The sequence below is a fragment of the Chenopodium quinoa genome, unplaced genomic scaffold (assembly GCF_001683475.1).
Source record: "Chenopodium quinoa cultivar QQ74 unplaced genomic scaffold, ASM168347v1, whole genome shotgun sequence".
Taxonomy (NCBI): Eukaryota; Viridiplantae; Streptophyta; class Magnoliopsida; order Caryophyllales; family Amaranthaceae; genus Chenopodium; species Chenopodium quinoa.
The window spans coordinates 6,134,289-6,147,462 of NW_018742484.1; the positions used below are offsets into that span (position 1 = coordinate 6,134,289).

The 13,174-nt window shown below is 38.8% G+C and overlaps 1 protein-coding gene across 1 annotated transcript; it reads left to right on the plus strand.

Annotated features, from left to right (window-relative positions):
• The first annotated feature begins 5,852 nt into the window (after window positions 1–5,852).
• Window positions 5,853–12,122, plus strand: LOC110719213 (BTB/POZ domain-containing protein At1g63850-like). The gene is made up of 3 exons (XM_021898115.1): window positions 5,853–6,098; window positions 8,533–9,501; window positions 10,391–12,122. The coding sequence occupies exons 1-3, from the start codon at window positions 5,853–5,855 to the stop codon at window positions 11,333–11,335; spliced, it is 2,160 nt and encodes a 719-aa protein (XP_021753807.1). The 3' UTR covers window positions 11,336–12,122.
• Window positions 12,123–13,174: the final 1,052 nt, after the last annotated feature.

Consider the following 13,174-nt stretch of genomic DNA (forward strand, 5'->3'; position numbering starts at 1 on the left):
TTAGGTTGAACCCTAATATGGATTAATACGTTGTTTGATTCTCATTCCCATATCTAATTAATTTATAATTCCTCTTATTTAGGGTTGGTTTTATTATCAATGATTAACTAGAAATAGTATTATTGAATGTGATTAGGTTTACAACGAAAGTTGATTCTTAATTGATTTCAGAACCCTAATTAAAAGTAAGAATTTTTATGCATGAAAATAGCTAATTATTCTTGCTAGGACTATTTGGATGTCGTTCTTAATGTCTTTAATATGTATGACTCCATGAAAATAGGTATGATTGCATATTAGGGAAGCTATTAGTTGATCGAAAGAAACTCTTAGTATTTGTTGTAGGGAGCACCCGTCCTGTGGAATATCTATTGATTTGATTGTGGAAAAGGGATTATTTTGACATATTGTTCTATATTAGTGGGGATTCCTAATTCTAGGTGTTTTAGTTTATATTAATCTTCGTGTTAATTTATTTCCTTAATATTCCGTAGTTAGTAGTTAATACTCTTCATCATTGAATTTGTTACTTGCTTAGTAATAACTTGAGTCTAGATAATTTAGGTGAACCATAGTCTCTATGGGATCGACCCTGACTTACCCTGCTACATAATTAGGAGGAATAGTTAGGTATTATTTTTGTTAGGTGTGCGACCGCCTATCAAATTTTGGCGCCGTTGCCGGGGACTAACGGTTTCATTAGATTATTTGTGATTCGTTTTTGCTAGGCTTATTTCGTTGCTTCGGCTATTTTCTCTTGTGTTTTTGATACTCTTTCTCTAGTTTTCTTGTTGCATGCCCACACGAAGCTCAGGCTCGGAAGATCTAGTACCTTTTGATTCTGAAATCGAAGCAACCGCAAGAAGACGGGCAGGTAGAAGAAGAAGGAGAAATCAAACCAGTAGAAACATGGTAGATCAACCAACGAAATCCCTTCTGGAGTACGGTATTCCTGATACGACTACCGGAATCCTTTCTAGCATCGTAAGACCACCTGTGACGGCTCAGCACTTCGAGCTCAAGCCGCAATTCATCCAGTTCATCTCCAATGATTCATTTGCAGGGCTATCACATGATTGCCGAGTAAGTCATATTGATAGATTTTTAGAGAAATGTGATACCATGAAGATGAATGGTGTTACAGACGATGCTCTTAGACTTCGCCTTTTTCCTTTTTCATTACGGGATAGAGCGAAGGAATGGCTGAGAGATGAAGGTTCTGGCTCATTTGACACATGGGACAAATTGGTGAAGGATTTCCTAGTCAAGTTCTTGGGACAGGAAAAGACTGCAAGGTTGAGAAACGAGTTATCCACTTTCAGGCAGTCAGATGATGAGTCCCTGTATGACGCATGGAGGAGATTCAAGCGTTTGCAGAGACAATGCCCTCACCATGGTATTCCTGAATGGATGTTGATCCAAACTTTCTACAATGGCCTAACTCATGAGTTCCGAATCTACATTGATGCTGCATCTGGGGGCTCTCTCTTGACAAAGAACCCCACTGAAGCAAAGGAGCTTATAGAGAAGATGGCAGCCAACGATAATTATCATCCAGGAGGCCGAAACACTGTGAAAAAGGGAGGTAAACTTGATGTTGATGCCTTAACTATGCTAACTAGTTCTGTGCAGGCACTAACAAGCAGGTTTGATAAGTTCCAAGCTGGAACCTCTACTAGCCCACAGGAGTTGTGTCAATTGTGTAATGTGCAGGGTCATATTGCACCAGATTGCCCGCAGATTTCGCAGAATACAGAGGAGATGTCAATCGAGCAGGCCAATGCTTTCTACTCCTCTAACCCCAAAAGGCCCTATGACCCCTATTCCAACACCTATAATGAAGGATGGAAACACCATCCTAACTTTTCATACAAGAATACCCAAGCACAACAAAATCCACCTCAACCCAACAACCACAACCAACCACCACCTGGCTTCCAACAAAGACCACCCAACACCCAACAACCAATGCAACCACAACCTCAGAAATCTAGCCTTGAGGTGACGTTAGAGAGCTTTATAACCGCAACAAATAGTGCCATCCAACACCAAAATAGCTCTATCCAACAGTTGCAGGCCCAGAGTAAACTCATGGAAATCCAGATAAGCCAACTTGCCAATCAAGTTAGCCAATCTTTAAAGATTCCAGGAACTTTTCCGGGCCAGACAGAACAACCTCAAAAAGGCCAAATGAATGTTGTTACCCTGAGGAGTGGAAAGCAATTGGAAGATCCTCCTACCAAGGAGCCATCAAAGGAGGTCGTTGAAGAAGCAGGTGCAAGTGAGAAGGAAGTTGACAACTCTAAGGTCGAGGATGAATCAAAGGAAGCACCACCAAAGCCACTTGCTCCGTATGTGCCCAAGGTTCCTTTTCCTCAAAGGTTAGCCCAAGCTAAACTTGAGAAAAAGTTCAGTAAGTTTCTTGATATTCTTAAAAGGCTTCATATTAATATTCCATTTTTAGATGCCATATCTGAGATGCCTTCTTATGCAAAATTCTTAAAAGATATGCTATCTAACAAGAAAAAGTTAGAAGAGAATACTACAGTTGCTTTGAATGCAGAGTGCAGTGCTATTTTGCAGAACACTCTCCCTAAGAAATTAGGAGATCCAGGTAGCTATTCGATTCCAGTGAAGCTTGGGGATATCGAAATCAACAGAGCATTGTGCGATCTTGGTGCAAGTGTGAGCCTCATGCCACTGTCCATATGTAAGAAGCTGCAAATGGGTGAACTCAAACCCACACGCATATCCCTGCAACTTGCAGACAGGTCAGTGAAGTTTCCTTTGGGTGTACTTGAGGATGTACCTCTTCGCGTAGGTAAGTTTTTCATACCCTGTGATTTTGTTGTGATGGAGATGGATGAAGATGTGAATGTTCCAATTATACTTGGTAGACCTTTCTTAGCTACTGCAGGTGCAATTATTGATATGAAGAAAGGTAAGATTACTTTTGAAGTAGGTGATGAGAAATTGGAATACTCACTTTTGAATGTTATGGGTGCTCCCTCTATGGGAGATACTATTTGTCAGGTTGATGTGCTCGATGAGCTACAAGGTGAACAACTCCCTCTGAATCAAAAAGATGATGCCCTTGAGCAAGTGCTAATAGGGAAGGAAGATGATGATGGAGATTGGGAATCAAGAGAGTATATCAGGCTGCTTGAAGAAGCAAAGGCCGACCCGAGCGTGAATCCAATCAGAGAGACATTGAATGTAATGAGTATTGGGGAGAGTACTAAGCCTCCCGAGGTAGAGTTGAAACCCCTCCCCTCTAACTTAAAGTATGCATATCTTGGTCCAAACAATTCATACCCTGTTATTGTTAATGCTGAACTCAAGGACACAGAATTGGAGCAACTGCTCAATGTTCTGAAAACATATAAAAGTGTTATTGGGTACACCATTGATGATATCAAGGGTATTAATCCTTCTTTCTGTATGCATAAAATCATTCTTGAAAACGATCATGCCTCTTCTGTAGAACCTCAAAGAAGACTTAATCCAAATATGATGGAGGTAGTGAAAAAAGAAGTTCTGAAATTGCTTGCTGCAGGAATAATCTACCCTATCTCTGATAGCAAGTGGGTTAGCCCTGTACAAGTAGTACCAAAGAAGGGAGGTATGACCGTTGTCAAGAATGACAAGGGTGAGCCAGTCGCCACTAGGACTGTTACAGGGTGGCGAATGTGTATAGATTATAGAAAATTGAATAAGGCCACCCTGAAGGATCATTTCCCCCTACCCTTTATTGATCAAATGCTTGAAAGGTTGGCAAAGCATTCCTATTTTTGTTACTTGGATGGATATTCTGGTTTCTTTCAAATTCCCATCCGTCCCTGTGACCAGGAAAAGACTACTTTCACATGTCCATATGGCACCTTTGTATATCGCAGGATGCCATTTGGACTATGTAATGCCCCTGCCACTTTTCAAAGATGTATGATGGCAATTTTCTCAGGACTCATAGAAAATTCTATGGAAGTATTTATGGATGATTTCTCTGTCTATGGAACAACCTTTGATGTATGTCTTGAAAATCTTAAAAAGGTGCTCCAAAGATGTAAGGAAGTCAACTTGATTTTGAACTGGGAAAAATGTCATTTTATGGTGCAACAGGGAATTGTCCTAGGTCATGTTGTATCTAATAAGGGTATTGAGGTAGATAAGGCTAAGATAGAGGTCATAGAGCGTTTGCCTCCTCCGAACTCTGTAAAAGGAGTTCGAAGTTTCCTTGGTCATGCAGGTTTTTACCGTCGTTTTATTAAGGATTTTTCGAAAATTGCTCGACCTCTAACTGAGCTTTTAGCTAAGGATGTTCCATTTGTCTTTACTGATGCTTGTCTTGAAGCTTTTAACAGGTTGAAGGAAGCTTTGATCTCTGCTCCTGTTATGCAACCGCCAGATTGGGCTTTACCGTTTGAAATCATGTGTGATGCTAGTGATTATGCGGTAGGGGCCATTTTGGGGCAACGAAAGGATAAAAAGCTCCATGCTATTTATTATGCTAGCAAGACTCTTAGCTCTGCTCAAATGAATTATGCCACAACTGAAAAAGAGATGCTAGCTGTTATTAATGCAATTGACAAATTTCATTCCTATTTGGTTGGTTCTAAGGTTATCATTCATACAGATCATGCAGCACTGAGGTATTTGATGACCAAAACCCATGCAAAGCCTAGGCTGATTCGGTGGATCCTTCAATTGCAAGACTATGATATAGAGATAAAGGACACAAAGGGGACTGAGAATGTTGTCGCAGACCACCTCTCCCGCCTTCTCCTTGACCCCGAGGATGAGGATGATATCCCTTTTGATGATTCTTTTCCTGCTGAACATCTATTAGCTCTTTTGAAAACTGAATCACCTTGGTATGCTGATTTGGCTAATTTTCTGTCCACAGGTACAATGCCTCACGGCTACTCGTCTCAACAAAGGAAGAAATTCCTTTATGAGGCGAGGAGACATTTCTGGGAAGATTCTTTCTTGTATAAGCAATGCGCGGATTCTGTAATCCGACGATGCATACCGGAGAATGAGGTTGCTAATATTATTTCTCATTGTCATGACTTACCGTGTGGTGGACATGCAGGTCCTTCGAAGACAGCCGCAAAGATCTTGCAGTGCGGTTTTTATTGGCCAACGATATTCAAAGATGTATATTCCTATGTCAAGGCATGTGATCGATGTCAACGGACGGGCAATATTTCTAGGAGGAATGAAATGCCACTCAACAACATACTCGAGGTCGAGTTGTTTGATGTGTGGGGGATAGACTTCATGGGACCATTCCCTTCTTCCTATGGAAATCGATATATTCTAGTGGCCGTTGACTATGTCTCAAAATGGGTCGAAGCAATTGCTACCCCAACCAATGATGCTCGCGTGGTAAGTAAGTTCTTCAAGAAAGTTATTTTCCCTCGTTTTGGTTTACCACGTGTTTTGATTAGTGACAGGGGAACACATTTCACGGAGCATCGGTTTGAAGCAATGTTGAAGAAATATGGAGTACAACACAGACTTGGCATTGGCTATCACCCACAAACTAGTGGCCAAGTTGAAGTGTCAAATCGAGAGATCAAGTCCATCATCGAGAAAACTGTCGCACGAACAAGAAAGGACTGGTCTGTGAAGCTAGATGATGCATTATAGGCGTACCGAACGGCGTTCAAAACTCCAATAGGTACAACTCCATATAGACTTGTTTATGGAAAAGCATGCCACCTACCTGTTGAGTTAGAGCATCGAGCATACTGGGCCATCAAAAGCCTTAATTTCAATGCCAAGGCAGCCGGTGAGAAAAGATTGTTACAACTTAATGAGTTGGATGAACTTCGACTAGAAGCCTATACATGAAGTGGCATGATAAGCATATTATGAGGCGAGAATTTCATGAAGGAGAACTAGTATTGTTATTCAATTCTCGATTGAAATTGTTTCCTGGAAAACTTCGATCAAGGTGGTCAGGCCCATTTCAGGTTCGAAAGGTTTTTCCATATGGTTCAGTTGAAGTTTGGAGTGAAGCCACTGGTTCCTTTAAGGTAAATGGGCAACGTCTCAAGCATTATCGAGAAGGCGAACCCATTGAAGCAAAAGCGGTTTTTACCGTTTTCAATCCTAGTTCGAACTAAACGAAAAGGTGGTCAAGCTAGACGACCTTAAACTAGCGCTTCTTGGGAGGCAACCCAAGTTCTCTAATTCTGCCTTATTTTTATTTTTAATTCTTGATTAAATAGTAATAATAGTAATGAGTTTTTTTTTTTTTTTTTTTTTTTAAATAAATAAATAAATAAATAAAAATTAAAAAAAATAATAAAAAATAAAAAAAATAAAAATAATAAAAATAAATAGTAGTAGTAGTCTTTTACTTTATCTATTTATTTACTTATTTTCTTTTTATTTATTTACTTATTTTTTAATTTTTGTTGCTAGGTAGTGTTGGATAGTAACTAGTTTTCATTATTTAGCTAGGTAGAAATGTAGTTCCTTTCATTTTTCTTCCTAAATTTTGCCTTTTGGTGTGAATTACAGGAGGAAACAATTAATGGCAGAGGAAGCAATTTACCTATAAAAACTTCATGGCACAGCAAGCTCCGCAAGCAACCCGCAATCAAAACAGCCAGCCACTGGGGGTAGTTGATGAAAGAAATTGAAGTGAGAAAACAATAAGGCAGCATGCTCCACAGGCTGGCCGCGGTCCAGCTTACAACCCACAGCCCAGCCATGGTGGACTTTGTTTTCACAGCCTTTCAAAAAAAAAAAAAAAAAAAAAAAGGGGGTGAAAAGCTGAAGGGAAGAGGCAGCGTGCTCCACAGGCAACCTGCAGCCTACACTCACAGTCCACAGCCCACCTGTGGTGCAAACTGGTATCCTCTCTTCACAAAAAAAAAAAAAAAATATATATATATATATATAGATATATATATGTATATATATATATATATATATATTTATATAAATAAAAAGGCTGTATACAAGAATTGTCTTCAAGAAACGCTGCCCAAAGGTTTCCAAGAATCCTCACCAAGGATCGCTCAGCCGTTCCTTGAGCACCGAAACTCACCGGACTTGGGCTGCGAAAACCTCCCTGATTAGCGCCGGAAATTGACAGAATCTGGGCTGCGAAATCTCCCGGAATTTCACCACCTGCAATCGACGATTTCGTGAGCAGCGAACCACCGGAAATTGCAGCGCCAATCACCGATTTCTTGAGAATCAAAACTCACCGGACTCACCACCTGAAACTGACGGAATCCGGCCAGCAAACCACCAAAATTCGCAACTATATCTAGCCGTTCCTTGAGCAGCGAAACTCACTAGATTCCGGCGAAATTTTCTGGTTTCTCAAGCTCCGAAACTCAGTCGGACTTTGGCCTTAATTTGACGATTCTTAATCTATAAAAATCGGCCGGATTTGAACTTGAAAATTGCTGGAATATTATGCCCTTGAAGGGGTAGCTTTTGTTCAATTCAACCAGCATTCTGTGGTATAATATCAATGGCTCGTAGTTCTACAAATACCAAGAAAAAAAACAACCCCCTCGGTTTCAAATTCTAGAATTCCGCCATTTTTCAAGACTAAAAAGACAGTTTCAAGAACAAAAACTTCAACCCGCAAAACATCGTCATCATCTTCATGTACCAAGGTTAAGAAAAAGGTGAACATTGATTACTATGATATTAAATTTCGAGATGCCGCTCACCGATCAAAATACGAGACATTGTTTATGCGAGGAGTAAATTCGACTCGTTTTTGTGATATTGATGCCCTACGAGCACTGCGTATTGAGGAAGATGTATGTTGGCTCTTTACTAATGTTGGGTGGGGTGATTTTCTTATGAAAAGGTATCCCACATACAAAAGAATAACATTGGAGTTTTTAAGTTCTTTAAAGGCGTATTTGTGTATTTCAGGTTATTTTCTTAAAAAAATTTGAAGGGTAAATAACAGGCCATAAAACGCTGACTAAGGCAGCGTTTTCTGTAAGGCAGCGTTTTATGGCCTGTTATTTTGACATAAAACCCTTCAGAAAATAAAAAAACCTGAATAAAACCTGTTATTTCATGCAGCGTTTTTGGTATTTTCAGTTTTTTTTCTATTTAAATTGTATTTCACAAAATACGAAATTTTAAAAAAAAATAATAAAATAAAAGGATAAAAAGCTGACTGAGGCAGCGTTTTTGGTATTTTCAGTTTTTTTCCCTATTTAATTTGTATTTCACAAAATACGAAATTTAAAAAAAAAATAATTAAAGGGTAAAACGCTGAGGCAGCGTTTTACCTCATAAGCTTAGTTTGGTAAATAGTTTGACCACGCGTCTAGATTGGTAAATTATTTGTGAAATTAGCTCAATTTTGTAAAAAATCCACTTCCTTCTTCATTCAACCTATAAGCCAAAAGAGTGACCACAACATTAAAACTTTAGGTACAAAAACAATTAAACAAACTCATCCTGCCATCCAAACCAAAATAAGAGCATAATTAGGACCATAACCACCCAAACATAAAAATCACTTTCTTCCATCAATAAAAACAAACAATTCCAAATAAATACTCTCCTCTCTCTTCCCCCCTAAATTGCCCAGTCCCCTCATCTTCTTCGCCTGAATTCCCTCAAAACATTTCCCACTCTCCCAAATTATTTCTCCCTTTTTTTAATTCCTCCCTCTCAAATTCCAATGCCCTAATAAAAAAAAAAAAAAACCCAAAAAATGTTAGTTTAAATTCTTCAAAATCAACAATTATTCCAATGGCAGCAACAACTACTGCCACCACCACAACCACCGCAGCAAACACCAAGCCAAAACGCCGTCGTTTCCGTGAAATTACCATATCGTCCTCAGCATCCCCTGAACTCGCTCGCTACTCACTGAGTCCAACTCTCTCTCCTTCAATGGCGGACTACGATTCACAACAACCCATTTCATCATACCCAGCAAATTTCAGCAAGTTCAACTCTGCTCTAACAGCGGGCCTCCTAAACCCGATGTCCCCACCTCCTCAAACCCGATCAAGCCCGACCCTCTTCGAAATGATGGCCAGTGAGCCCGACATTCAGCCCACTACCAGATCCACCACCAGTACACCCCAAAACGGTGTCGTTAACGTTAAGTCTCCTCCGCCGCCATTGTTGGATAAACAGGGGTTGCTGCAACTTCGGATTAATGATATTTTGGCGAATAAGAGTCCAGGAAATCAGTTTAATGACCCGGGTTCGAGTGATATTAAGCTAACTTTGAGTTCGAAAGATGGGTTTTCTGTTGAGTTGTGTGTTCATCGTCAGATTCTTGTGGGGAATAGTAGGTTTTTTGCTGGGAAATTTGCTGCTAAGATTCATAGGAATGGTAATGGTGGAGGTGATACGACGCCGTTTGCTGTTGAAATCGCTGATTGTGATGATGTTGAGGTTTATATTGAGACTTTGAGATTGATGTATTGTAAAGATTTGAGGAGGAAGCTTATGCGTGAAGATGTTCCCAGAGTTCTTGGCATTTTGAAGGTATAATTTTATTTTAATTTTTAAATCTGTAATTTAATTTCTGGGTTTTTCTTAATTATTGTTTCTTGAATATATTTTATGTTGTTTTAATAGAATAGTGTTTCAGAAATGGCGCCTTACAAATATTAGATTGAATAGTAATAACAAGGGAAAAGTAAAAAAGAATAAAAGAGAATAAAGTTGTTGTTTTGAGGGATTATTGAATGGTATAGTTTTCAATTGGTTGAGCTGAATATGGCTACATTATACTATAGTAGGTTATTTCGGGTGATTCATAGTTAGGATCGCGGTAGGGATGTGTATTTTTGGCTATGAACGAGAGTGGTTGGTGAACGAAATTGAGCCTTTGGTTTCCACTGTAGGATTTCCTTTTGAAGTGCAAGCATGATTTTGACTGGCAAGTACTAGTGGTAATTAATTGTGTTCGATTGACTACTGATTGTTAATCTTTGTTTTATTGAGTAATGTGAATTGAATGGTTTCGATACTGTGACTGTGTAGACTGTATCTATCCGTATCATGGCGTTTAGTGATTGCGTAGGTGTTTCCATTATGCGGAGAGATGGGTTGGTAGGATTACACTCCATTATGTAAATTGCTGCAAATGGTGTACCTTAGCATAGATTGTTGTAGGGTTACTTTTGAGAACCCTACATTGTCATTGAAGGTCACTTGATTTGCTTTGTTGATGGTGTTCCTTTCCATCTGGCAATCACAGTGAAGTTTTGAGAGGAAAAGGTCCTATACAAGCCATGTTACATGTAGTTTTCTTTTCTACTTGTAGGATTCAGCTGTGCAATTGGATTGTTATGTGAGGCTGTTGTTGTTTGTACTTTGTAGTAGTCAAAGAATAGGTTATATGACCTGCTACATGTTTTTTTGCTTGTAGGTTTCGGCTGCGATTGGGTTTGATGCAGGGGTATTATCTTGTTTAGAGTACTTGGAAGCTGCGCCATGGGCAGAGGATGAAGAAGAGAAGGTGGCCTCACTACTGTCTGAGCTACATCTCGAAGGCATAGGTGCTAGTGAAGTTCTTAAGAGAGTTTCCCTTGATGCAAATGCTCATGTGGAAGAGAACATTATTGAGAATGAGGAAGTACTTTTGAAGCTCTTAAATGTAGTCCTCGAAGGGAAAGATGAGAAAGCAAGGCGAGAGATGAAGGGATTAGTCTCCAAAATGCTCCGTGAGAATGCAAATCATAATGAACTGCGAAAAGAGTCTTTGTATTCTGCTTGTGATGGGTGTTTACAGCGACTCCGTCACCATTTCTTACTAGCTGCAGCGTCAAACTTGCAGGATGTAAGTCAGATTGCAAGGCAGGCAGATAACTTGCACTGGATTTTGGATATCCTAATTGATAGGCAGATTGCTAAGGACTTCCTGACTACATGGGCTTCACAAACAGAAATGTCAAAAGCACATTCTAAGGTTCCTCCGGTTCACAGATTTGAGATAAGCAGGGTCACAGCCAGGCTTTTTGTGGGCGTTGGAAAGGGACAACTATTGGCATCAAAGGATGTGAGGTGCCAGCTATTACAAACATGGTTGGTGCCCTTCTATGATGATTTCGGGTGGATGAGAAGGGCTTCAAAGGGACTTGACCGGCATTTGATTGAAGATGGCCTTAGCAACACCATTCTTACTTTGCCTCTCTCATGGCAACAAGAAATCCTTCTTGCTTGGTTTGACAGGTTTTTAAACTCTGGAGAGGATTGTCCTAACATACAACGGGGATTTGAAGTTTGGTGGAGAAGGGCATTCTGGAAACGAAACACCCTTCAGCTGGACCATCCTAATGTTCGGATTGCAAATGGGAGTTCTGATAATAGATAGAGAGTAATGCAAATGGGCATTATCCTAGTTTTCGTGGGATAATCATTCATCCAGCTGCAATTTTGAAGATCTTGGTTTTCCTAACTCAGTCCTTATTACTTGCGAGATCGAGTTTCAATCCTGAAGATCTCGTCGGATATTATACCCATTGACCTGACTTTTGTGCGGTATTGAGTCTTTTTCTTTTGCCAGCTTCATTGTTGAAAGTTTATGCTAATCAAAGAAATCTTGTTAATAGCCGGCCGTCATACATTAGATGAGATTATGTTGTTGAAACTTGAAAGCAATGGATAATCATATACGGCTATACGCCGTGGTTGTTGACTGTGGACAATGGCTAGTGTTAAGTGTCATGATTAGCACTAATAAGACAATGTCCCATGCCGACTTGCTCATTGAAGCTACCTTCATCTCTAATCCATGTCTTTTTCAAGTACAGTCAGAGTTATTAATTTCTTTTGTCGCAAAGCTATCAAAAATATCATTCACTGCTGGATGATATCAGTAGATCACATGGATTTGGCTTTGTTTGGACCGTGAAATCTGAGATATTTTTTACATATAATGTCATCTATAAGTTTCTATTTTATGGCGTACCAAAGTGGTTTATGATAATGTCTAAGACACTTTGTGGTGCACTTCAGTCCATTATTGCTTTTTCTCTAGGTAGTTGTTTGGCTGAAACAAATATATACTCCTAGGAATTTTTGAGTTACGAAAACACAAAATGAAGTCGCTTGTATTGAACCACCAAAGAAAATCCAATATTTCTACTCCGTGTTTCCTTGGAAAGCTACATGTGCATTTATGTTGGCAAGGCTGATCACCAAACGATCACTTGATGTGTTATTCACCGTGCTATATTTCATTGTTCTTAATAGCATGAATGTTACGTGGTTTGATGCATTCGATTATTCGATACATGAGACACAATGTTTTATATGCTTCGTAGTTTATAAATGTGGCCAGTAGCAAAAGGGGGAGAAAATGTGAAAATCTTTAAAAATTGTTTTCGTGTAAATTGACCAACTTTTAGAGATTGTTGAATAACTAAGATTCTGAATTCATAAAAGCTACGGAGTAAGCCGAGTGACCCCAAAATTCCATATATCAATAAAAAGTTTGGTTAAGAATACCCATCAGTTGTAAATGGGTAAAACTGCCAAATACTTTTCATATATAAAACCTTTATACTACCTTTGATTTTTATTAGCTGCAACTTTAAAATATTTTATATCTCACAAATAATACTCCAAAGTTGCAACTAATAAAAATTAGAGGTAGTAGTTTATATGCTACTTCCTTGTGTGAAATGGTAGATAAAACCTCTTTTTTTTTAAGTAAAAATACTCAAATCGATATAAAATACTACTAGTACTTAAATAATCAAATCATATGAACTATTCAATGTATGTACGATATGTCAACAAGGCTTAATTGGTTAAAATTTTAGAGATAGCCAAAATTATAACCAAGATTTGAGATCGAATCTCATGTACATTTTCCGTTTATGGCTCTCTTTTAGTCTCTTGCTTATTGACAACAACTCGACAAGCATGGTAAACGCTAATTAACTGTGGAAGTAGTGATGGATTTGTATGTCATTTTGCTAGGATTTCTTGTGTTTATTACTAATTACTATGTTGATAGAACTCTACCTCCAAACATGTGTTTAATATCATAAATTTTCATCATTACCCTATAATTTTGAAAGACATTCTATACCATCTTTAAGATAGTAATGAAAATTTGCGGGAAAAAAGAGGTATTATTTGGGAAGGGATTAGAATTACCTATTAACTTGTGTTGTACTTCACGAACTTACTTACAAAATATTAC

Coding starts and splice junctions, on each gene's coding strand:
- LOC110719213 (XM_021898115.1), top strand. CDS start 5,853: ATGAAGTGGCATGATAAGCATATTATGAGGCGAGAATTTCATGAAGGA. Junction 6,099..8,532: donor AACCCATTGAAGCAAAAGCG/GTTTTTACCGTT, acceptor TTCCATCAATAA/AAACAAACAATTCCAAATAA. Junction 9,502..10,390: donor GAGTTCTTGGCATTTTGAAG/GTATAATTTTAT, acceptor TTTTGCTTGTAG/GTTTCGGCTGCGATTGGGTT.